Genomic DNA, 24,919 nt, shown 5'->3' on the forward strand with positions numbered 1-24,919 from the left:
CATACATTTTAAACACACTCAACAAAGCCTTTATTGTTCGATATTGACACTTATATATATCTTACCTATATAACAACAACTGTTTGTATCAACAAAATAAAACTGAAACAAGTTTTATGTTATTAATCATCACCTGCATTCCCTTGTATAATGTAACAATCAGATGAAGATCATCAGTGGGAACTCAGTGAGGTAAAAATCATCATTCTCTAACAAGTATTATGCATAGTAATCAATCACAGCACTGGTAAAAATACCATAAAATATTTAAATGGACTTTTACAATAGATATCATAGTGTTATGTGGACCTATAACAGTAGATATTATATAGTGTTATGTGGACCTATAACAGTAGATATTATATAGTGTTATGTGGACCTATAACAGTAGATATTATATAGTGGACCTATAACAGTAGATATTATATAGTGTTATGTGGACCTATAACAGTAGATATTATATAGTGTTATGTGGACCTATAACAGTAGATATTATATAGTGGACCTATAACAGTAGATATTATATAGTGTTATGTGGACCTATAACAGTAGATATTATATAGTGTTATGTGGACCTATAACAGTAGATATTATATAGTGGACCTATAACAGTAGATATTATATAGTGTTATGTGGACCTATAACAGTATATATTATATAGTGTTATGTGGACCTATAACAGTAGATATTATATAGTGGACCTATAACAGTATATATTATATAGTGTTATGTGGACCTATAACAGTAGATATTATAAAGTGGACCTATAACAGTATATATTATATAGTGTTATGTGGACCTATAACAGTAGATATTATATAGTGTTATGTGGACCTATAACAGTAGATATTATACAGTGGACCTATAACAGTAGATATTATATAGCGTTATGTGGACCTATAACAGTAGATATTATATAGTGTTATGTGGACCTATAACAGTAGATATTATATAGCGTTATGTGGACCTATAACAGTAGATATTATACAGAATTATGTGGACCTATAACAGTAGATATTATATACAGTTATGTGGACCTATAACAGTAGATATTATATAGTGGACCTATAACAGTAGATATTATATAGTGTTATGTGGACCTATAACAGTAGATATTATATAGTGTTACGTGGACCTATAACAGTAGATATTATACAGAATTATGTGGACCTATAACAGTAGATATTATATAGTGGACCTATAACAGTAGATATTATACAGTGTTATGTGGACCTATAACAGTATATATTATATAGTGTTATGTGGACCTATAACAGTAGATATTATACAGAGTTATGTGGACCTATAACAGTATATATTATATAGTGTTATGTGGACCTATAACAGTATATATTATATAGTGTTATGTGGACCTATAACAGTAGATATTATACAGAGTTATGTGGACCTATAACAGTAGATATTATATAGTGGACCTATAACAGTAGATATTATATAGTGTTATGTGGACCTTTAACAGTAGATATTATATAGTGGACCTATAACAGTATATATTATATAGTGTTATGTGGACCTATAACAGTAGATATTATATAGTGTTATGTGGACCTATAACAGTAGATATTATACAGAGTTATGTGGACCTATAACAGTAGATGTTATATAGAGTTATGTGGACCTATAACAGTAGATATTATATAACAAGAGATAGAGGGTTAATATGTAGGATAACTGTAGGAATACCAGAGGTATCTATTCCCATTAAACCTATCTAGAAATAAACAAATAAAAAAGAACACAAAGAAAATATACATTGAGAAGAATAAATAAATCAATAAGTAAAAAAAACACTACATTTCCATTTTAAATGGAAATAACCATTAACATGACCCACTAAAAATAAAATGAAAATTGATTTAAGAAACATGGTATTAGTTGATCAACCACTTGGATCCCATTAACTATTAAATAGTAAATTTGATTCATCCCTGGTATCCACTATCTGCAAAAAAAAAATTTACATTATAAATATAATTTTGGTCTATTGCTGCAAACATATGTATTGATATCTAGCTACATTAAACACAAAAATATCAAAAGTGTTTTATACAGATGCCATCACCGATGCACCAATTTACTTTGACAAAGAAATATTTTCGCCAGCTGTATACCTTGACATCAGAAGATATTTGATGTCTATATTTTACTTTGGTATCAGAAAATATTTGGTTCTAATATTTGAAACCAACCATATACTCTGACCTCCAAAAATAGGTCATGTTATCTATATGTCATAACATCAGAACATAATTGATACCAACAATAAACTTTGACAATAGAAGATATTTCATACATCCATATACCTTGACATCACAAAATATTTGATACCAACAGTATATATTTACTTTAGAATATTTCCAATATCAAAATAAACTGAATGCCAACTTTTGTGATTTCTTTTGCATCATAACAAGTTCATGGCCGTTAACTTTGATTAAGTAAGCTATACTGCACTCTGCTTTTAATCATTCATCATCCGTACTTAATTCATGGCAAATTCATTTCTATCACAATATTCAGGAAAAGAGTCACATGTGAAAGAATGCTGCTTTACAGTACAATCAAACTGTAGATAATAGCAATCATACAATGTTCAATGTTCAGTTTTGATCAATACCTGTAAAAATAAAAGGGTTGATACTTTAAACTGAAACCAATAAACTTACAAGCTATAGACATACATTAAGGCTCTAAGTGGCCAGTACATTGACCATATAACTACTTGGCAAAAACAGCTATAAGAATAAATAATAGCGATAATGAAAAGGGGGAGGTAATATCTGTTGTTAAAACAGGAAGGTAATAATTGATGTTAAGAAGGGGAGGTACAGATTGGTGTTAAAAAGATGAGATAATGATTGCTAATAAAAGGGGAGGTAATGATTGGTGATAAAATGGGGAGGTAATGATTGGAGTAAAAAAAGGGGAGATAATGATAGGTGATAAAAAGGGGAGCTAATGATTGGAGTAAAAAAAGGGGAGATAATGATAAGTGATTAAAAGGGAAGATCATGATTGGAGTAAAAAAGGGGAGATAATGATAGATGATAAAAAGGGGAGCTAATGATTGGAGTTAAAAAAGGGGAGATAATGATAGGTGATAAAAAGGGGAGGTAATAATTGGAGTTAAAAAATGGGAGATAATGATAGGTGATAAAAAGGGGAGCTAATGATTGGAGTTATAAAAGGGGAGATAATGAAAGGTGATAAAAGGGGAGGTAATGATTGGAGATAAAAAAGGGGAGATAATGATAGGTGATAAAAAGGGGAGATAATGATTGGAGTTATAAAAGGGGACATAATGATAGGTGATAAAAAGGGGAGGTATTGATTGGAGATAAAAAGGGGAGATAATGATTTGGATAAAAAGGGAAAGTAATGATTGGAGTTATAAAAGGGGAGATAATGATAGGTGATAAAAAGGGGAGGTAATGATTGGAGATAAAAAAGGGGAGATAATGATAGGTGATAAAAAGGGGAGATAATGATTGGAGTTATAAAAGGGGACATAATGATAGGTGATAAAAAGGGGAGGTAATGATTGGAGATAAAAAGGGGAGATAATGATTTGGATAAAAAGGGAAAGTAATGATTGAGTTAAAAAAAGGGGAGATAATGATAGGTGATAAAAAGGGGAGCTAATGATTGGAGTTATAAAAGGGGAGATAATGATAGGTGATAAAAGGGGAGGTAATGATTGGAGATAAAAAGGGGAGGTAATGATTGGGATAAAAAGGGGAGGTAATGATTGAGTTAAAAAAGGGGAGATAATGATTGGTGAAGAAAAGGGGATGTAATGATAGGTGATAAAAAGGGGAGCTAATGATTGGAGTTAAATGGTTAAATGATGGTTATTATTGAAAAGAGGATTTTTAAAGAGAAGAAGAGATATTACAAGAAAATAAAATCACTGTTAAAAATAGAAATAACAACACGTTTTAAAAATAGAGATTACAACAGGAATTTAGGAGGGAAGATTACAACATGTGAGATTATCCATCCAAATACAGTATCAGAGAGATATTTAAAAAATTCCAAATTCAACTGAATCAATGGAGAGGTTAACAGGGATATAACATAACAAAGGGAGATAACTTTGTTAAACCAAAGTAAAGTAAAGTACTGACACGTGAAGGCCCCTCCTCCCCTAAACCTGTTACACTGATATTGAATTTTTGACTATTGCTTGATAGATACAAAACTTTGTTTCTGTATTATAACTATTTAATGTTTAACCTTCATATGATGAAAGAAAACTTTGACCTTGACCTTTGATCTGATGACCTTGACATGTGGTTGGTTGATTTTTCATTTGATTTCAGACTTCATTAAGTCATAACAAAATATCTGCCAGTTGAAATATTTCAAATTTGACTTTGAACTTTGATTTGTGGTAGATCATTTCTCATTTGATTTCAGTCAATTATGCTCTATTATGTAGCAAGCTAATATTTACCACTGATATCAAGATCAACATTCGGGTTTTTATATATATAGTTATGATGACTTTGACCTCTGGACATGAAAAGCAAGCACTTCCTTTGAAGAAGCATTGGAGAAAGTCTTCAGTGTTATCATCCAGACAGAATTTCAGATATTTTGCAGAAACTGATTTTCTATTTATAGTAAGCGACCTTGACCTTTGACCTCAGTATATAAAATCACTCTCACCAAAGCGCTTTTTCCAAGGGGCATTGGGTAAAACTTGGAATCAATTGCTCCACAGAACTTGAAATATCATGCCGAACAAAACAAAAAAAGGACAAACAGATATACAGGCAACCTGAGTACTGCAGGTATATGGCATCCATAACATTGATGTGCCCTAACAAACAAGTACATGCAGTGTAACCAGCATTCAGAACTAAAATCCGGCATAAAAAGCTGCGAATAAACTTTGTTTATGAAGCAGTAACCTACTACTTACCTGTAGTTTTGACTTCATTCTGTAATATATTTCATCAGTTGTTTATCGTTCTTTGAATTAAACAGCCCAACAGTAAACATAAAATAGATGAGTGACACATGATTATACATGATTATAGTCGATTTCCTTTGTTGGTAAAGTACCATAAGTGAAGGATCTCCAAACAGTACAATAAGTGTCTGGATTTCCTGCTATCACAGATGTTTATATTGCTTATAAAAGATACAGATCATCTCAACTACATTGTTTCTGATGAAAGCTTATTGGAAGCAAACTTTGATTTTTCAACATGACATCAAATTAATACATATAAACAGATATACATGACTAGATGAATCATAAACATCTTTTGTTGTTCAGCCTATACAGGGAAGTGACTGTCATACCATGTCCACCTCCGACTTTTGGCTCTCTGTTGATGTTTCCGGCCTTTTTTCACTTGGTTTCTTGAAAGTGACATAACTATAAACCAGACTTCCAGTGACGCTGCAACAAAGGAAAATAACTTTCTAATACCAGACACATCATTTCAAGCAACACGCTAGGCCTTACAGTTCCTACAATCTGAGCAGACATACAGGTCGTCTCAAATGCAACATTTACAGACATGGATTGTGACAAAGTTGCCTACCTAACCTCCACATTCTTTGTCATCAGAGAGCAATACAAGAGATCCCAGAGGGATCTTGGCGTCCACTATCATTTGATCTTTATATGCTCTTTGAAAGTTGGGATATTTTCCCTTCTTTTCTCTTCTCTGTTTTTGCTCTTAATGATAAGACATTTGAACATTCCTTTGCAGAAATAGCTATGATAATCTTTACCTGCAAAATCCAAAATGGCCACCTGGAAGCCATTTTGTTTCTTCTGATCAGTCTCAATATAATGAGAGACCAAAGGGAACATACATATGAAATTTGGTGATATCCATTCAGCACTTCTTAAGAAATAGCAATAACAATCTTTACAAGGCAAAATCCAAAATCTGGTCAGTCCCAAACTCAAATAGACACAACTAGGGACCTAAAAGCCCTATATATGAAATTTGAGACAGATCTATACAGCAGTTCTCTAGAAATAGTGATAACAATCTTTTGAAGTAAAAATATAAGATGGCTGCCTCTCGGCCATTTTGTTTTTCTGATCAGTCCCAAAATCAAATAAACACAACTAGGGACCTAAAAACCCTATATATGAAATTTAAGAAAGATCTATCCAGTACTTCTCTTAGAAATAGCAATAACAAACTTTCAAAGTCAAAATCAAAGATGGCCACCTTTCGTCTATTTTATTTTTCTGATCAGTCTCAAAATTACATAGGCACAACTAGAGACCAAGGGAAACCTACATATGAAATATGAGAGAGATCCATTCCTTACTTTTCATCTGATGATGGTTGGCTTATAAAATCTGTAATGACCTTTCTTATCTCATAAATAACCATTCCTGGACCAAATGGTTAAACCAATGTACCGTTGTGGCCAAGAATGTTCCAAATGGTTAAACCAATGTACCGTTGTGGCCAAGAATGTTCCAAATGGTTAAACCAATGTACCGTTGTGGCCAAGAATGTTCCAAATGGTTAAACCAATGTACCGTTGTGGCCAAGAATGTTCCAAATGGTCAAACCAATGTACTGTTGTGGCCAAGAATGGTCCAAATGGTCAAACCAATGTATTGTAGTGACCTATGTCCTTAACAGATTACATCATCATTTATAATTGAACCTTGAACAGTACAATATTCACACTTACCTAATGTTCATTCCAGTAAAGTTGATGATGCTGAATATGTAATCACCTCCCAGAAACATGCCTATATACGTCACTAAGAGATTCTGTAGACAAAGATTTACTTACGTCAATACATTGTAAATATTCATCAATATATTGATATAAAAATTTACATAGTCAATACAATGTTAACATCTATAGAGTTCATACAATATAGATATTTATAGATTCAATATAATACAAATATTTATAATAGATTCAAAACAATACAAATATTTATAGATTCAATACAATATAAATATTTATAGTTTCAAAACAATATAAATATTTATAGATTCAAAACAATATAAATATTTATAGATTCAAAACAATACAAATATTTATAGATTCAAAACAATACAAATATTTATAGATTCAATACAATATAAATATTTATAGATTCAAAACAATATGAATATTTATAGATTCAAAACAATACAAATATTTATAGATTCAATACAATATAAATGTTTCTATCTAGGTTCCATAAAGTATAAACATTTGAAGAGTTTATACAATATAAATATAAATAAGTAAATACGACATTGAAACATTCTTTCAGATGTCAGGGTGTAGGATGGGATATTCCACTCGAGAGGTCACAAAATGTTGTCAGACCTCAGGCTTTGCTCAAGGTTTCACAACATTTTGTGATGTTGAGGTAGAAATATCTAATCCTACACTCTGATATATGAAAAATATTTTTTCGCATTTCTCGTCAAAATATTAACGTTGACAATGTACATGTACTTCCAAGGACACCATTTTACATGAAAATCATATTTAAACATAAAATTGACACAGAAAATGAATTTTCTGAACTACAGTTTGGCAAACAAAGTTTTCTCTTGAAAATCATAACAAAGTATTAACAGTCACTGCAAATAACTATTTGTACACGTGTGTATACATTGTATTGGGGCGCGACGTCAGTTGGGAAGAGACATTTTACCTATATAACACTATGGTGGTGGTTAGGATAGTAAACCTGGGTGTACTTTACCTATATAACACTATGGTAGTGGTTAGGACAGTAACACTTTACCTATATAACACTATGGTGGTTAGGACAGTAAACCTGGGTGTACTTTGTTATATAACACAATGGTGATGGTTAGGACAGTAAACCTTGGTGTACTTTACCTATATAACACTATGTGGTGGTAAGGACAGTAAATCTGGATGTACTTTACCTATATAACACTATGTAGTGGTTAGGACAGTAAACCTGGGTGTACTTTACCTATAAAACACTATGGTGGTGGTTAGGACAGTAAACCGGGGTGTACTTTACCTATATAACACTATGGTGGTGGTTAGGACAATAAACCTGGGTGTACTTTACCTATATAACACTATGGTGGTGGTTAGGACAGTAAACCTGGGTGTACTTAACCTATATAACACTATGGTGGTGGTTAGGACAGTAACACTTTACCTATATAACACTATGGTGGTTAGGACAGTAAACCTGGGTTTACTTTATTATATAACACAATGGTGATGGTTAGGACAGTAAACCTGGATGTACTTTACCTATATAACACTATGGTGGTGGTTAGGACAGTAAACCTGGGTGTACTTTACCTATATAACACTATGGTGGTGGTTAGGACAGTAAACCTGGGTATACTTTACCTATATAACACTATGGTGGTTGTTAGGACAGTAAACCTGGATGTACTTTACCTATATAACACTATGGTGGTTAGGACAGTAAACCTGGGTGTACTTTACCTATATAACACTATAGTGGTGGTTAGGACAGTAAACCTAGGTGTACTTTACCTATATAACACTATGGTGGTTAGGACAGTAAACCTGGGTGTACTTTACCTATATAACACTATAGTGGTGGTTAGGACAGTAAACCTAGGTGTACTTTACCTATATAACACTATGGTGGTTAGGACAGTAAACCTGGGTGTACTTTACCTATATAACACTATAGTGGTGGTTAGGACAGTAAACCTAGGTGTACTTTACCTATATAACACTATGGTGGTTAGGACAGTAAACCGGGGTGTACTTTACCTATATAACACTATGGTGGTGGTTAGGACAATAAACCTGGGTGTACTTTACCTATATAACACTATGGTGGTGGTTAGGACAGTAAACCTGGGTGTACTTAACCTATATAACACTATGGTGGTGGTTAGGACAGTAACACTTTACCTATATAACACTATGGTGGTTAGGACAGTAAACCTGGGTTTACTTTATTATATAACACAATGGTGATGGTTAGGACAGTAAACCTGGATGTACTTTACCTATATAACACTATGGTGGTGGTTAGGACAGTAAACCTGGGTGTACTTTACCTATATAACACTATGGTGGTGGTTAGGACAGTAAACCTGGGTATACTTTACCTATATAACACTATGGTGGTGGTTAGGACAGTAAACCTGGATGTACTTTACCTATATAACACTATGGTGGTTAGGACAGTAAACCTGGGTGTACTTTACCTATATAACACTATAGTGGTGGTTAGGACAGTAAACCTAGGTGTACTTTACCTATATAACACTATGGTGGTTAGGACAGTAAACCTGGGTGTACTTTACCTATATAACACTATAGTGGTGGTTAGGACAGTAAACCTAGGTGTACTTTACCTATATAACACTATGGTGGTTAGGACAGTAAACCTGGGTGTACTTTACCTATATAACACTATGGTGGTTAGGACAGTAAACCTGGGTGTACTTTACCTATATAACACTATGGTGGTTAGGACAGTAAACCTGGGTGTACTTTACCTATATAACACTATAGTGGTTAGGACAGTAAACCTGGGTGTACTTTACCTATATAACACTATGGTGGTGGTTAGGACAGTAAACCTGGGTGTACTTTACCTATATAACACTATGGTGGTGGTTAGGACAGTAAACCTGGGTGTACTTTACCTATATAACACTATGGTGGTTGTTAGGACAGTAAACCTGGGTGTACTTTACCTATATAACACTATGGTGGTGGTTAGGACAGTAAACCTGGGTGTACTTTACCTATATAACACTATGGTGGTGGTTAGGACAGTAAACCTGGGTGTACTTTACCTATATAACACTATGGTGGTTGTTAGGACAGTAAACCTGGGTGTACTTTACCTATATAACACTATAGTGGTGGTTAGGACAGTAAACCTGGTGTACTTTACCTATATAACACTATGGTGGTGGTTAGGACAGTAAACCTGGGTGTACTTTACCTATATAACACTATGGTGGTTAGGACAGTAAACCTGGGTGTACTTTACCTTGATAACACCCACAATGGTGGTGGTTAATGCTGAGTTATGCTGGGTACACAGTACTACGGAGTAGTTAAGCACAAACCCCATTACACAAGACATCATAAACTGTAGCTGAAACCAGTGTTCACCCCATCTGTCAAATGCCAGGGCCTAAAAGCAATAAACATGATCACACATAAAAACGTCAAAACCTGAAATTTATTTATCAAATAGGAAATTCAGTAATGTTTTGTGAATATCATTTACACGATAATTAGGATGAAATGAATAACTGATCGTGTCAATCTCCTCATATCATTAAACATAATCTTAAAATTTGTTTGCTTTACATAAAGTCGAATCTCATCATCTTAAAGTTGACAGGATTTATTCTTTTTAATTGAAGTCAAATGTTTAGTGTGAAGTTTTGAAGGGACTGAAGAAATGCTTTGAAGTAAACAGGGTCTTCGATTTATAAGAATTTGAAATAATGAACTTTTCTATAATTTCTATAAATCAGATGTTTTTTTTCTTATAAAGAAAGTACGAAACAGGGAACAGATTAAAATGTGATAAGTTCAAAGTTCACTCAACAGTGTAAATGCAGCATATGGTTATGAATGCTCTGGAACATCCATTATAACACTGTTAAGTGATGAAGTGTGACCAAGTGTCATGGCTTTATTTTTAATACTGTCTGGTCACAGGAATGTTTTAACTATGATAATTATATAATATTATTTACCAACAAATACTTATAACAATGAAATTTACTTACCTTGTCAAACTCTCCATTCATATGTGCAATCAGCATCACAGGTACCAGCATAATTAAGGCATTGTAAAAGAGTAAACCATATTTGCCCAGGTCCTGTTAACAGACCCAATCTTTATTTTATAAATGTTATCACACATATTTCTTTCTTTAAACAAAATCTAGCACCAACAATCTGACATATCTTTATTTCCTTTGAAAAAATCTTAACTTTACTACTGATATTGTAATACATTGTCAGATTTTGTTAACAGAAACTCACTTACAAATGTGTAAATAACATCATCATTTTTCAGTTAAATTCTTACATCACTGATATCCCACAGTTCTTGTTAACAGAATCTTACATCACAAATATCCCACAGTTCTTGTTAACAGAATCTTACATCACTGATATCTCTTAGTTCCTGTTAACAGAATCTTACATCACTGATATCTCTTAGTTCCTCATAACAGAATCTTACATCACTGATATCTCTTAGTTTTTGTTAACAGAATCTTACATTACTAATATCTCTTAGTTTTTGTTAACAGAATCTTACATCACTAATATCTCTTAGTTCTTGTTAACAGAATCTTACATCACAAATATTATGAAATGACAAATTTAATCACTAATTAACTGATATTAACCTGCATTATGTGAAACTTAACAGTAAAAAATCCACACATTATTTTTCAAATACCTTTGCATCTAGTTTTTTCTTTGTATACACTCCATTGGCTGCTGTGAAAAAGTCATTCAGAAGAATGAAGATGTATCCCCAAAGGTCAAAAGCCAAGTCATCACTGTAAAATTCAAAGGATGAACAGACAAAAGGTCAAAAGTCAAGTCATTACTGTAAAATTCAAAGGATGAACTGACAAAAGGTCAAAAGTCAAGTCATTACTGTAAAATTCAAAGGATGAACTGACAAAAGGTCAAAAGTCAAGTCATTACTGTAAAATTCAAAGGATGAACTGACAAAAGGTCAAAAGTCAAGTCATTACTGTAAAATTCAAAGGATGAACTGACAAAAGGTCAAAAGTCAAGTCATTACTGTAAAATTCAAAGGATGAACTGACAAAAGGTCAAAAGTCAAGTCATTACTGTAAAATTCAAAGGATGACCTGACAAAAGGTCAAAAGTCAAGTCATTACTGTAAAATTCAAAGGATGAACTGACAACAGGTCAAAAGCTAAGTCATTGTTATACTTAGTATTGCTAAAATAATCCATGTCCCCTCCTGATCCCAAAAAGCTATTTCACTGTAACCGTTATGATTTTCAAAAAATAATAACCGTGACCTTAACCTTTACTCAACAACCATGAAACTCTTAGTTGTCCAAGATATTTTGATGCTTAAAAAGTGGGTAAAGTTTGATGAGAATCCCTCAAGGATAGTACATCACTGTCAGTGGTATACTGTGGTACATCACTATCAGTGGTATACTGTGGTACATCACTGTCAGTGGTATACTGTGGTACATCACTGTCAGTGGTATACTGTGGTACATCACTGTCAGTGGTATACTGTGGTACATCACTGTCAGTGGTATACTGTGGTACATCACTGTCAGTGGTATACTGTGGTACATCACTGTCAGTGGTATACTGTGGTACATCACTGTCAGTGGTATACTGTGGTACATCACTGTCAGTGGTATACTGTGGTACATCAATAACCTTAAGATAACTGTCAGTGGTATACTGTGGTACATCACTAACCTTAGATAACTGTCAGTGGTATACTGTGGTACATCACTATCAGTGGTATACTGTGGTACATCACTATCAGTGGTATACTGTGGTACATCACTATCAGTGGTATACTGTGGTACATCACTGTCAGTGGTATACTGTGGTACATCACTAACCTTAGATAACTGTCAGTGGTATACTGTGGTACATCACTATCAGTGGTATACTGTGGTACATCACTGTCAGTGGTATACTGTGGTACATCACTAACCTTAGATAACTGTCAGTGGTATACTGTGGTACATCACTATCAGTGGTATACTGTGGTACATCACTATCAGTGGTATACTGTGGTACATCACTATCAGTGGTATACTGTGGTACATCACTGTCAGTGGTATACTGTGGTACATCACTAACCTTAGATAACTGTCAGTGGTATACTGTGGTACATCACTATCAGTGGTATACTGTGGTACATCACTGTCAGTGGTATACTGTGGTACATCACTAACCTTAGATAACTGTCAGTGGTATACTGTGGTACATCACTATCAGTGGTATACTGTGGTACATCACTGTCAGTGGTATACTGTGGTACATCACTATCAGTGGTATACTGTGGTACATCACTGTCAGTGGTATACTGTGGTACATCACTGTCAGTGGTATACTGTGGTACATCACTGTCAGTGGTATACTGTGATACATCACTATCAGTGGTATACTGTGGTACATCACTGTCAGTGGTATACTGTGGTACATCACTGTCAGTGGTATACTGTGGTACATCACTATCAATGGTATACTGTGGTACATCACTGTCAGTGGTATATTGTGGTACATCACTATCCTTTAGATAACTGTGTGGTACATCAATAACCTTAAGATAACTGTTAGTGGTATACTGTGGTACATCAATAACCTTAAGATAACTGTAAGTGGTATACTGTGGTACATCACTATCAGTGGTATACTGTGGTACATCACTATCAGTGGTATACTGTGGTACATCAATAACCTTTAGATAACTGTCAGTGGTATACTGTGATACATCACTATCAGTGGTATACTGTGGTACATCACTATCAGTGGTATACTGTGGTACATCAATAACCTTTAGATAACTGTCAGTGGTATACTGTGGTACATCACTATCAGTGGTATACTGTGGTACATCAATAACCTTTAGATAACTGTCAGTGGTATACTGTGATACATCACTATCAGTGGTATACTGTGGTACATCACTATCAGTGGTATACTGTGGTACATCAATAACCTTTAGATAACTGTCAGTGGTATACTGTGATACATCACTATCAGTGGTATACTGTGGTACATCACTATCAGTGGTATACTGTGGTACATCAATAACCTTTAGATAACTGTCAGTGGTATACTGTGGTACATCACTATCAGTGGTATACTGTGGTACATCAATAACCTTTAGATAACTGTCAGTGGTATACTGTGATACATCACTATCAGTGGTATACTGTGGTACATCACTATCAGTGGTATACTGTGGTACATCACTGTCAGTGGTATACTGTGGTACATCACTGTCAGTGGTATACTGTGGTACATCACTGTCAGTGGTATACTGTGGTACATCAATAACCTTTAGATAACTGTCAGTGGTATACTGTGGTACATCACTGTCAGTGGTATACTGTGGTACATCAATAACCTTTAGATAACTGTCAGTGGTATACTGTGGTACATCACTGTCAGTGGTATACTGTGGTACATCACTGTCAGTGGTATAGTGTGATACATCACTGTCAGTGGTATAGTGTGATACATCACTATCAGTGGTATACTGTGGTACATCACTGTCAGTGGTATACTGTGGTACATCACTGTCAGTGGTATAGTGTGATACATCACTATCAGTGGTATAATGTGGTACATCACTGTCAGTGGTATACTGTGGTACATCACTATCAGTGGTATACTGTGGTACATCACTGTCAGTGGTATACTGTGGTACATCAATAACCTTTAGATAACTGTTAGTGGTATAGAGTGGTATATGACTTACCTCGCAGCTACTAATGCACCAAATATCATAAGAAAGACAGAAAACTGGACCACCTTGGGAGCCTTTACCCTGAAATAGCAGTGTTTACAACCATGTTACCAAAACACTATGGAATTGATGATGAGAGTAAAATGAGAGCCTAAAAAAGTGCAAACAGTATGTACAATTAATCAGACAAAATAGTTTTGTGTGGATGTCTTCACCTGGCAGATTATCCACATAGATAACACCATTCCAATGCATTGGACTAGCATAAAATCAACATTTCTTTCTGCAGGGGCTACATTTCTCTCAGAAAGCATTACCAGACAAATCTTTTTTCCATTCAGTGAAGAAAGTATGCTGTAGCAACTTTAAGGTCTTGGTTTGGAGAAAATTTCTGCCTGCAGCTTCTGTACATCATTTAAACTATTATGGTGAAATACATGCATGAGAAACAGATTATATCATTACATGTTTAATTCTTTCTTCTCTTTATATTAGAAAAATTGAAGAAAAAAAACATACTTGAACATCATTAACTATTAAGAGCGTTAATGTGGCTGGGTGGCACAGTGGTAACACATTCGCCTTTCACCTAGTCGTCAGGGGTTCGATTCCCAGAATGGACGTGAAAAGGTAAGGGGTCACCTGTCTGACTACGTGAGTTTTCGCCGGGTACTCCGGTTTCCTCCTATATTAAGACCCCTCGCGCACTTACATCCAGGCCAACAAGAGTGATTAGTATCAGTTGAAATAACTTGTTTCACAATGGTTGTAAAATAAATAAAGTTTACATTTATTAAGAGGGTAAATGAAACAATAGTCTTTAAAAAAACAGGAGATTGAGGAGAACACATAAATGTTTCTTGGAAACTTTGACCGATGATTCTAGCATCACATCTTCTCCAAAACACACTTAATAATTTTTAGTTGTATACAACATGAAATTGTTTACTTTGACAAGGCATGAGTTCTTTAATCATTTCTGCATCCTATTAACAAAATGGGCTTATTGCTGAATAAAAATATCTAGACAGCAGAAACAGGGTGGCTGGACTGGGATGTTTATTAAAAACTTACTACAGTGGAAACAGGGTGACAGGACTGGGATGTTTATTAAATACTTAATACAGCAGAAACAGGGTGACTGGACTGAGATGTTCATTAAAAACTTACTACAGCAGAAACAGGGTGACTGGACTGGGATATTTATTAAAAACTTACTACAGCAGAAACAGGGTGACTAGACTGGGATGTTTATTAACAACTTACTACAGCCGAAACAGGGTGGCTGGACTGGGATATTTATTAAAAACTTACTACAGCCGAAACAGGGTGACTGGACTGGGATGTTTATTAACAACTTACTACAGCCGAAACAGGGTGACTGGACTGGGATGTTTATTAACAACTTACTACAGCCGAAACAGGGTGACTGGACTGGGATGTTTATTAAAAACTTACTGGTACATAATTATTTGTAATAGGAAAAAATCCCTGATTTACATACCCTAATACAAAATACTCTGCTATCATCGTAAAAAGGATGGAGAATCTTCTTAGAATGGTGAACATAGGCAAGCTGGAAAATAACCAAATTCATTTAACAAATCAAATCTTGCTTGGTAAGAATATTATGCTGTGATATCAGGTTAGTATCAATCTAATGATATTAAATATATATCTTTAATAATTGTTTAATATGATGGAGCTTTAAATAAAATAAGAATATTTTTTTTCTAAATATCAACAGGACAGTCTAGTTTTAACACAACACATACTCTCATTTTGAAAGTTTGTTTTCTATCCTACATGGTGGTGGCAGATGACAACAAAAAATGTCCTAAAGACTTCAGTGGTAAAAATATATTATAACTAACTTAGTAACATAATTTTACCTCGTTATGAAATTAATTTAAATATCAAAGGTTAAAGTTCAATTCATAACATTCTAGATAACCCATAACAACCAAGTAGATATGTAGTTTTACTTACTTTAGTTTCTTTGTTCCACCCAATCCAAACACCAAGTTGCCCATATAGATCAAAGGGAGAGGCCAGATCTAGCAGATAAACACAATATTTGTACACTTTGATACAATCAAATATTCAGTTACAACTGATGCTTTCATTTCACACATATAATGAATGTAGTTTTCATTCAGTTTATTGCTGACCTCAGATGAAGATCAAAAGTGTGTGATTCAATAAAAGATTCAAAGTGTGAGATTCAATAAAAGATTCAAAGTGTGTGATTCAATAAAAGATTCAAAATATGTGTGGTTCAATAATAAGTGTGTGGTTCAATAACACCTTAAGTGTGTGGTTCAATAATAAGTGTGTGGTTCAATAACACCTTAAGTGTGTGATTCAATAAAAGATTCAAAATATGTGTGGTTCAATAATAAGCGTGTGGTTCAATAATAAGTGTGTGGTTCAATAATAAGTGTGTGGTTCAATAATAAGTGTGTGGTTCAATAACACCTTAAGTGTGTGGTTCAATAATAAGTGTGTGGTTCAATAATATCTTAAGTGTGTGGTTCAATAATAAGTGTGTGATTCAATAAAAGATTCAAAATATGTGTGGTTCAATAATAAGCGTGTGGTTCAATAATAAGTGTGTGGTTCAATAATAAGTGTGTGGTTCAATAATAAGTGTGTGGTTCAATAACACCTTAAGTGTGTGGTTCAATAATAAGTGTGTGGTTCAATAATAAGTGTGTGGTTCAATAATAAGTGTGTGGTTCAATAATAAGTGTGTGGTTCAATAACACCTTAAGTGTGTGGTTCAATAATAAGTGTGTGGTTCAATAACACCTTAAGTGTGTGGTTCAATAATAAGTGTGTGGTTCAATAATATCTTAAGTGTGTGGTTCAATAATAAGTGTGTGATTCAATAAAAGATTCAAAATATGTGTGGTTCAATAATAAGCGTGTGGTTCAATAATAAGTGTGTGGTTCAATAATAAGTGTGTGGTTCAATAATAAGTGTGTGGTTCAATAATAAGTGTGTGGTTCAATAACACCTTAAGTGTGTGGTTCAATAATAAGTGTGTGGTTCAATAATAAGTGTGTGGTTCAATAATAAGTGTGTGGTTCAATAATAAGTGTGTGGTTCAATAACACCTTAAGTGTGTGGTTCAATAATAAGTGTGTGGTTCAATAATATCTTAAGTGTGTGGTTCAATAATAAGTGTGTGGTTCAATAACACCTTAAGTGTGTGGTTCAATAATAAGTGTGTGGTTCAATAATATCTTCAGTGTGTGGTTCAATAATAAGTGTGTGGTTCAATAATAAGTGTGTGGTTCAATAATACCTTAAGTGTGTGGTTCAATAATATCTTAAGTGTGTGGTTCAATAATATCTTAAGTGTGTGGTTCAATAAGATTTTAAGTGTGTGGTTCAATAATAAGTGTGTGGTTCAATAATACCTTAAGTGTGTGGTTCAATAATATCTTAAGTGTGTGGTTCAATAATAAGTGTGTGGTTCAATAATAAGTGTGTGGTTCAATAACACCTTAAGTGTGTGGTTCATTAAGGTCTTAAATATATGCAACAACATATGATAGAACATGATAGATGAAATGATGTAATATGTTTCTATGTATCTTATATGGCTAAAGAGAATAGTATTTCTTACATTAACTTACATATATCTGACATACTTATGTAAAGTAACTTAACTATAATTATGATATAATCTAGCATCGGACAATTATCTATAAATATAAATATGATTAATTACATTATATTTACAAAATCAAAATACAGTTTTTTACACTGATATTATACAAAAAGTGTAAATAACTTTCAAAATAGAAAATGAAAAATGTAAGTAATATCAGTTGCTGACACTACTTTCAGAGAAAAGACTACAAACACTATCACAACAAATTGCCCTGTAGGGAAATTAAATCTTTTTTCAGAGATACACTCCGCTGATTGCTGCGTTTTAGTATTTCCTCCAGGCAACAAATAAATAACAATCTTTCTAGTAAGTAATATTGACGGTACTGTCCTCCATTAAAAATGGATCCTAACAAACAAATGTTCATTGGATGGATATTACCGGAATAGATATATGATCAATGAAGTAATAACGACCGTACAGACAAGTTAATAGTCAATTTTTCCAGGCAATCGGCCCTTTATCAAGACACAAATACTACATAAATTACATCACATACAAAGAACATAAAACAAATACAAAGTTATAAACTAAAACTGATAATAATAGTGTAAATTTAGGTGTCTTGATAATCCCTTCGACTGAAGGCCCTTACTAAATTTCAGTACATTGTGCACAGTAGCCACTGAGCATATATGTGATTGCAGAGAAAAACTATATATGTACAACAACAGGGAAGTATAACAAATTTGTCTGAAGCCAAAAACACTGTTACACAATTATCTCAATTTCATCATCTTCCCTGTCCTAAACGGCAGATAACTAATCTTTTGACCTTGACACAGTTAATGGATCTATTAACGTTAAGTCAGAAAAATTAAAATCTTCTTTGTGTTTGTGTACTGGAACCTGAATCATGAATTCTGATATGGCCTCAGCTGCCTCTAACTACTGCTAAATGTAATATGTGTAGTATTTGTTATAGGGTTAGTTAGTGACAAGGTATAAGTAATACATCTTAAATCTGTCATAGGATTAGATAGAGACAATGTCATACATATAGTATTTGTTATAGGGTTAGTTAGTGACAGTGTAATACATATAGTGTTTGTTACAGGGTTATATAGAGACAAAAGTAATACTTGTAGTAATCGTTATAGGGTTAGATAGTGATAATGCAATACATGTTGTATGTGTTATAGGGTTAGACAGACATATACCTTTCTTACTACATCCAATGAGGGCCCTGGAAACTGTACCATTCCAGTCTGTCTTCCAACCAGTAACAGCACAATACCAGTTAACATCTGTAAATATTGTCCATCTTATATCAATTCATAAAACTAAAATTAGTGTAAACGAATTAAAAACAGACAGAATAAAAACGATCAAACAGACTTTCACTCACACGATAAATGAAAAAAATAAATGTGTTTTATTATACTTAACATCAAAGCTGATATAGAATATGTTTCAAACAAGGAAGAAGAAACCAGAGCTGTCACTAAGAACGTGACAGGTAACTGTATACTTATTGCTTTGCCAAGTGTTTTCTTTAGAAGATATACATTTGTATTGTGCATAAAAGTATAGTTGTGAGTTGACAATATTTGTTTTAATTAACATAAAGGGGCAGAACTCTGTAAAGCAGGTAGCATATGTGTCTTTATGTAAATAATGACACTCGAGGTAAAGATTTAAGGAAGTCTATTGGAATGTTAATATTCAGGAGACAATACAGGTTTTGTGTCATTAACTGCTGTTTTATTTTACCCAAGGCCTTAAATAAGTTCATTTTTCACAGCAAAATCACTTTGGGGAGCACAAACTACAAGGTACATGTAATGGCACTTCTAACAAAATGTATAACCAACGCACTGAAAAAGGGTTGAATTCCAAATCACATCAGGGGGAATAACTCCATATGGTACTGGTACTTCAAACAGAATGTTGAAGAGTTAGAGGAAGCATCACAAAGTTTATTTCAAAGGGGCATGATTCCTTTAAAAAGGGTCAAAATCCAAAATCATCCTTGGGACATAACTCAATATGATATGGGCATTTAACACAAAATGTTAAAAAAAGAAATCCATTGGAATTTGAGCGAATGCACAACTGGACAAAACTTTTTTTTAACAGAATAAGGGCATAACTCTCTAAAAACAAGTTCAAATGCAAAGTCACTTCAGAGGGAATAACTTCAAATAGCATTGGTGCTTATCACAAAAATGTAAAAAGAAAATCATTGGACAACTAACAAATGCATAACCACACCAAAAAATGTTTATTTTTTTCACACAAAAGGGGAATAACTCTATGAAAAGTGGTTGAAATGCTAAACCTTTTCAGGTGGCATAATTGCATAAAATTCACTTCATTTTTGTGTTAAACTAGCTAAATACTATATGTACATTGTATGTACAATTTGTAGAGTCTGATTGAAGTTGAGGATAAACCTCAAGAATAAAAATGTCTGATTTTACACCAAAACAAAACCAATTGTATTAATGTGTGTAAAATTATCATGTATACCTGGCATGTTAAAAGAAAACAAAATTCAAGAATTTCTTACCTGTCCCAGAGCCAGAATTTGGAAAGATGGAAACCTGATGAAATAGAGAAAGGAATCAATTTTATTAAGAATAAATTAACAATATGTTTAATGAACACAACAAAGAAACATTCAAAATAGAACTGCTAGCCTTACAGAAACCACATTTTTTTTTAATAAACATTTTGAGTTAAGAAACTGGAACTTAAATCCATCCTCTAAACTCAGAGCATAACAATCATCTCATTTCAGATATATTCTGTGAGTAATGGTACCTGTACAAATATAGCCAGGTTTCCTGTCGTTCCACACACACGAGGCATTTTAGATGTTGACAAATGTTTCATTTGGACAGACATCTGTTTGTTAATATCAAATGTCTGACACTTAATGTAGCACCCAGACGAACCTCAAAATCCAAAGTTGTTTGGAAAAAAACAAAATAAAAAAGGAGATCCCAATTGGATCATGGCACCATTGTTTGATCTTATTTTTGTTCTTTAAAAGTTTGCTCTTTTCCCTTCTCTTGTCTGTCTCTGCCAAATCCAAGTAGGTTGCCTGTTTTGTTTTTTTCTGATCAGTCAAAACACCAAAGAGGCACAACAAGGGACAAAGAGGAATCTACAAGACTACATATGAATTAAATTTGAGAAAAACCCATCCAGTTCCCCTTAATAAAAATAATAACAAAATATATTTCCAGACAGACAACGGAAAATAGACCACAGACATTGGATTTGAATAGTCCACCATCTGACGTTGTTTGACGATCATAATTGTCCAATTGAACTTATACCACCTGGTTGTTCATTAGATTGCAATGTGAGGTGTGTTTTATAAAAATGTAACACATTGAAAAACACTTAACCATCTTTATCTTTGTTTTCATACGTTGGTGTAACATTATCATGATAAGTTTACATCATTTTCATTTCCTGGGTAGAGAGAATGCGTTACGGTTCAAGCGCACCCTCTCAATTCACAAAATTACCAGAAGTTAATATTCCCAACCAGTGAAACAAGTTGATGACTACGACGATACTTGAATTAGAAGAGTGAGTAAAATTACCCTCTATACAGCCTATTTAAACCACAACTTACTGATATGTTGTTAAAACCACTTTGTTGCACACAATGATGAAAAATGAAGCTGAACCGTAGAAGACAGCCGATAAAATACGACTGGCGAACGTCGAGCTACCACTTAGTACCGCCATGGTGTGTTGTGTACGGAAGTAAGAGACGTGAGGTAAGATGGAAAACGGATAAATGAAATATCCGGATTGTAAAAATTAACGAGAGAAGATTGAAATCGATTATTTTATGGCGAAGCTGTGATAGCAACACTTTGGGTATTATGAGTATAGGGGTAACGTATATAGTCACAAGTAAAACCTCACTGCTTCAACCAGAAGCATTGGGGGTAAATCTAATCACAGTAAGAAAGCCACTAATGGGACCAAGATTATTGGGAGTAACATTGAGTCACTGTGAGGGCAAATCTAAAATCTAGTCACTGTGATGACATCACTACAAGGACCAGAAGTATTGGGAGTAACTTTGAGTCACTCGAGAACATCACTACTGGGAACAAGAGTGTTGGGAATAACATCGAGTCACAGTTAGAAAACCACTGCTGAGACCAGGATTATTGGGAGTAACATCTAGTCATTGAGAGGACATCACTGCTGGGACCAGGAGTATTAAGAGTACCATGGAGTCCCAGTTAGAAAACCACTGCTGGGACCAGGAGTATTGGGAGTAACATTGAGTCACTGGGCTAACATCACCGCTTGGACCAGGAGTATTGGGAGTAACATTGAGTCACTGGGCTAACATCACCACTTGGACCAGGAGTATTGGGAGTAACATTGAGTCACTGGGCTAACATCACCGCTTGGACAAAATTGCTTGCACCACTGAGCAAGTTAATTTTACGCAAAAGAAGGCTTGACTTATTTGTCAGAAACCTTGCTCAATGTAAAAAATGATTCTGGAGCAGACATAAAAGACTTCATGTAAATAAGACAGTCTCTTGGTTGTTCTTGTTTGTCTTCAAAATATGAAAAGATAACTGTAACAAAATATTCTTTTTGTTTTCATATTTATTATTATATAAATACATATCAAATTTAATAAATACAACGTACACCTTAATTGTGTTCTTGCGTAATGTATGAAATGTGATTTTTCAAACATGATTGATGCAAAAATATGGTTCTAAACTTCAAAACAAGGACGGAATGAACAAAACTTTGAAGCAATAAAACACCAAAAAAGGACGGAATCTACTGCTTAAATATTCAACGATACTCTGTAATATATAATACAGATTACTAAGAAATATACATTCAATTTAAAATCCAAGATGAAGAACTTAAACGAAAAGCTGAACTGGTTATGATGGATCACTTTACACAGCTTCTAATGAACATTTTACAGATGTAAAATCCAATGGTTATTTATCATAACATCTACCACAAAACAAACGTCAACACACATCCATCCATACATACATATATACAAACATATATATACATCATAAACATACACTGAAACATACATCTTATCCAGTACAGGTACTATATCATATATATGATATGTCTATCGTATCTTGTATTATCACAGATAGCTTTTTCACCCGATATGAACACCAAATTGTTGACAAGAGACAAGTGTCAACATTTAGTGTGTGTCACAAGATGCCATTCTTCTACCCTATATATTTATTCATCATATCCATAAGTCCTCTAGCAGTTTTCTACACATGTAAACCATCTTTTTTTTAATTGTGTAATCAGACTATATATGTAGCCACTCCCGCTGGTTTGAACCCGAGATGACCAAGTTTATATGAAACTACACTTAGATAAAAATTCACACTAATCTTGGCTTGTCACATCTCTACTTGACGTCTGAGATGAGGTTGTCAATGGCATCCCAGTCGATCACACTCATAACACTACCGGAGCTCACAGACGCAGCATAAGCAATCTTGTTGATCTCGTCAATATCTACAGACTCCACATACTCATTACTGTCCATAATCACATCATAGTAATCGGAAACTCCTTCAGACATTGGGTAGTCAACACCGGACATTCGTGACATCGCGTAGTCAACAGAATGGCCTGGCATCTAGAGGAGAATAAAACAAGTTGTGATTATTTCTCACACAAATTAATCTAACAAAGAACTCAATGAACTTTTAGAATCTTGCCTGTTTTTTAAAATGACTTTATCTTTATTTTCATGTGCTATATTTCTTGTGAAATCCATATCCCCTATTCACGTGCAATTCATACTCCCACATCTCAAACTTGAGCATAAAAACTTAACAAAGACTGTAGGGAAAATAATTCTAATTTAAAATATGCAACATTCTCCTTTCCTGAATGGTATCCTCATAGAAATTTTAACATCTAACAGATCATAAAAGATAACCATGGACAGTTAAATTGCATACAGTGAATGATAAAGGGCAGAAACTCTGTATATAGAATATAGTATGGGTCATATTACTGTATAGCAAATATTAATGAGCCATTATTGCGTATACAACAGAGTATGGTAAAGGGCAATAACTTTGTATAGTAAATAGTAAAGGGTCACAATTCTGCATATTGTGCATAGCAAGGGATATTAACTCTGTATATGTATAGTGAATAGTAAAGGGCAAATACTTTGCATATAGTGAGTAATTAGTGGCTTTAACTCTGTACCCAATCCATAGTAAACGAGTGTGACTTTGTATACAATGAATCGTAAAGGGCAATAACTCTAGATAAAGTGGTATAATACAGTATACTTACTGCTGAACTAGCGTCATCCTCGTACAGCAAATGTTTGACATTGTCATCCACTGACCAGTCACTGAGTACAGAGTCTCCCTCTCCAGGTATTTCCGTTCTGTATGGGTCAGCGTAGGGACGTATTCGAGTCTGCCCTCTTGCTTGTGAGATCTTCTTAACTGTAAAATTGAGTAGGATACAAAAAAATCATTAATTGTACATGGCTTCTATACTGGACAAAATGTTTTGCTTAAACTAAAAAGATCTATTTAAAAAAAAGTTTAGCAAAATTAATTTTAAGTTGTTATAAATGTTGTCAAAACTTTTTATAATGATTTGTGAAAACAATTTATTCTAAAGGGTTACAAAAATAAATGTTTCATTAGAGTACATTATAAAATGGAATCTTCTACTAAGGACAGAAAGAAGTGAAATGAAAAATTTTTTCATTACCATACACAAGAAACAGATTTTGCTATTAGCGGCAACCCAG

The 24,919-nt window shown here is 33.8% G+C and overlaps 2 protein-coding genes across 2 annotated transcripts in view; both read right to left on the minus strand.

Annotated features, from left to right (window-relative positions):
• Positions 1-1,890: 1,890 nt before the first annotated feature.
• Positions 1,891-21,852, minus strand: LOC132552175 (UDP-N-acetylglucosamine/UDP-glucose/GDP-mannose transporter-like). Its single transcript, XM_060216319.1, has 13 exons — positions 21,737-21,852; positions 20,657-20,690; positions 19,305-19,391; positions 16,451-16,518; positions 15,966-16,037; positions 14,474-14,542; positions 11,432-11,534; positions 10,749-10,841; positions 9,995-10,141; positions 6,703-6,785; positions 5,335-5,434; positions 4,949-4,967; positions 1,891-1,963 (listed from the first exon to the last, which is right to left on the minus strand). The coding sequence occupies exons 1-13, from the start codon at positions 21,850-21,852 to the stop codon at positions 1,944-1,946; spliced, it is 1,011 nt and encodes a 336-aa protein (XP_060072302.1). The 3' UTR covers positions 1,891-1,943.
• Positions 21,853-22,802: 950 nt separating this feature from the next.
• Positions 22,803-24,919, minus strand: part of LOC132552173 (ciliogenesis and planar polarity effector 1-like) — a 36,234-nt gene continuing 34,117 nt past the window's right edge. The window contains exons 39-40 of the mRNA XM_060216318.1: positions 24,448-24,605; positions 22,803-23,773 (exon numbers count right to left, since the gene is read on the minus strand). Coding sequence (XP_060072301.1) covers positions 23,540-23,773; positions 24,448-24,605 — 392 coding nt within the window. The 3' untranslated portion in view covers positions 22,803-23,539. The remainder of the gene's footprint in view (positions 23,774-24,447; positions 24,606-24,919) is intronic.

The sequence above is a fragment of the Ylistrum balloti genome, unplaced genomic scaffold (genome assembly GCF_031769215.1).
Source record: "Ylistrum balloti isolate Yb309-2 unplaced genomic scaffold, AGI_CSIRO_Ybal_v1 Utg370240, whole genome shotgun sequence".
Lineage (NCBI taxonomy): Eukaryota > Metazoa > Mollusca > Bivalvia > Pectinida > Pectinidae > Ylistrum > Ylistrum balloti.

What these genes read in the sequence shown, in the direction of transcription:
- LOC132552175 (XM_060216319.1), bottom strand. Translation starts at nt 21,852, where the DNA reads ATGGCGGTACTAAGTGGTAGCTCGACGTTCGCCAGTCGTATTTTATCG. An exon ending in CATTGGATGTAGTAAGAAAG is followed by an intron (nt 16,519 to 19,304) that starts GTATATGTCTGT and finishes TTTATCTGCTAG; the next exon opens with ATCTGGCCTCTCCCTTTGAT. An exon ending in TTTACTGGAATGAACATTAG is followed by an intron (nt 5,435 to 6,702) that starts GTAAGTGTGAAT and finishes CCTTTGTTGCAG; the next exon opens with CGTCACTGGAAGTCTGGTTT.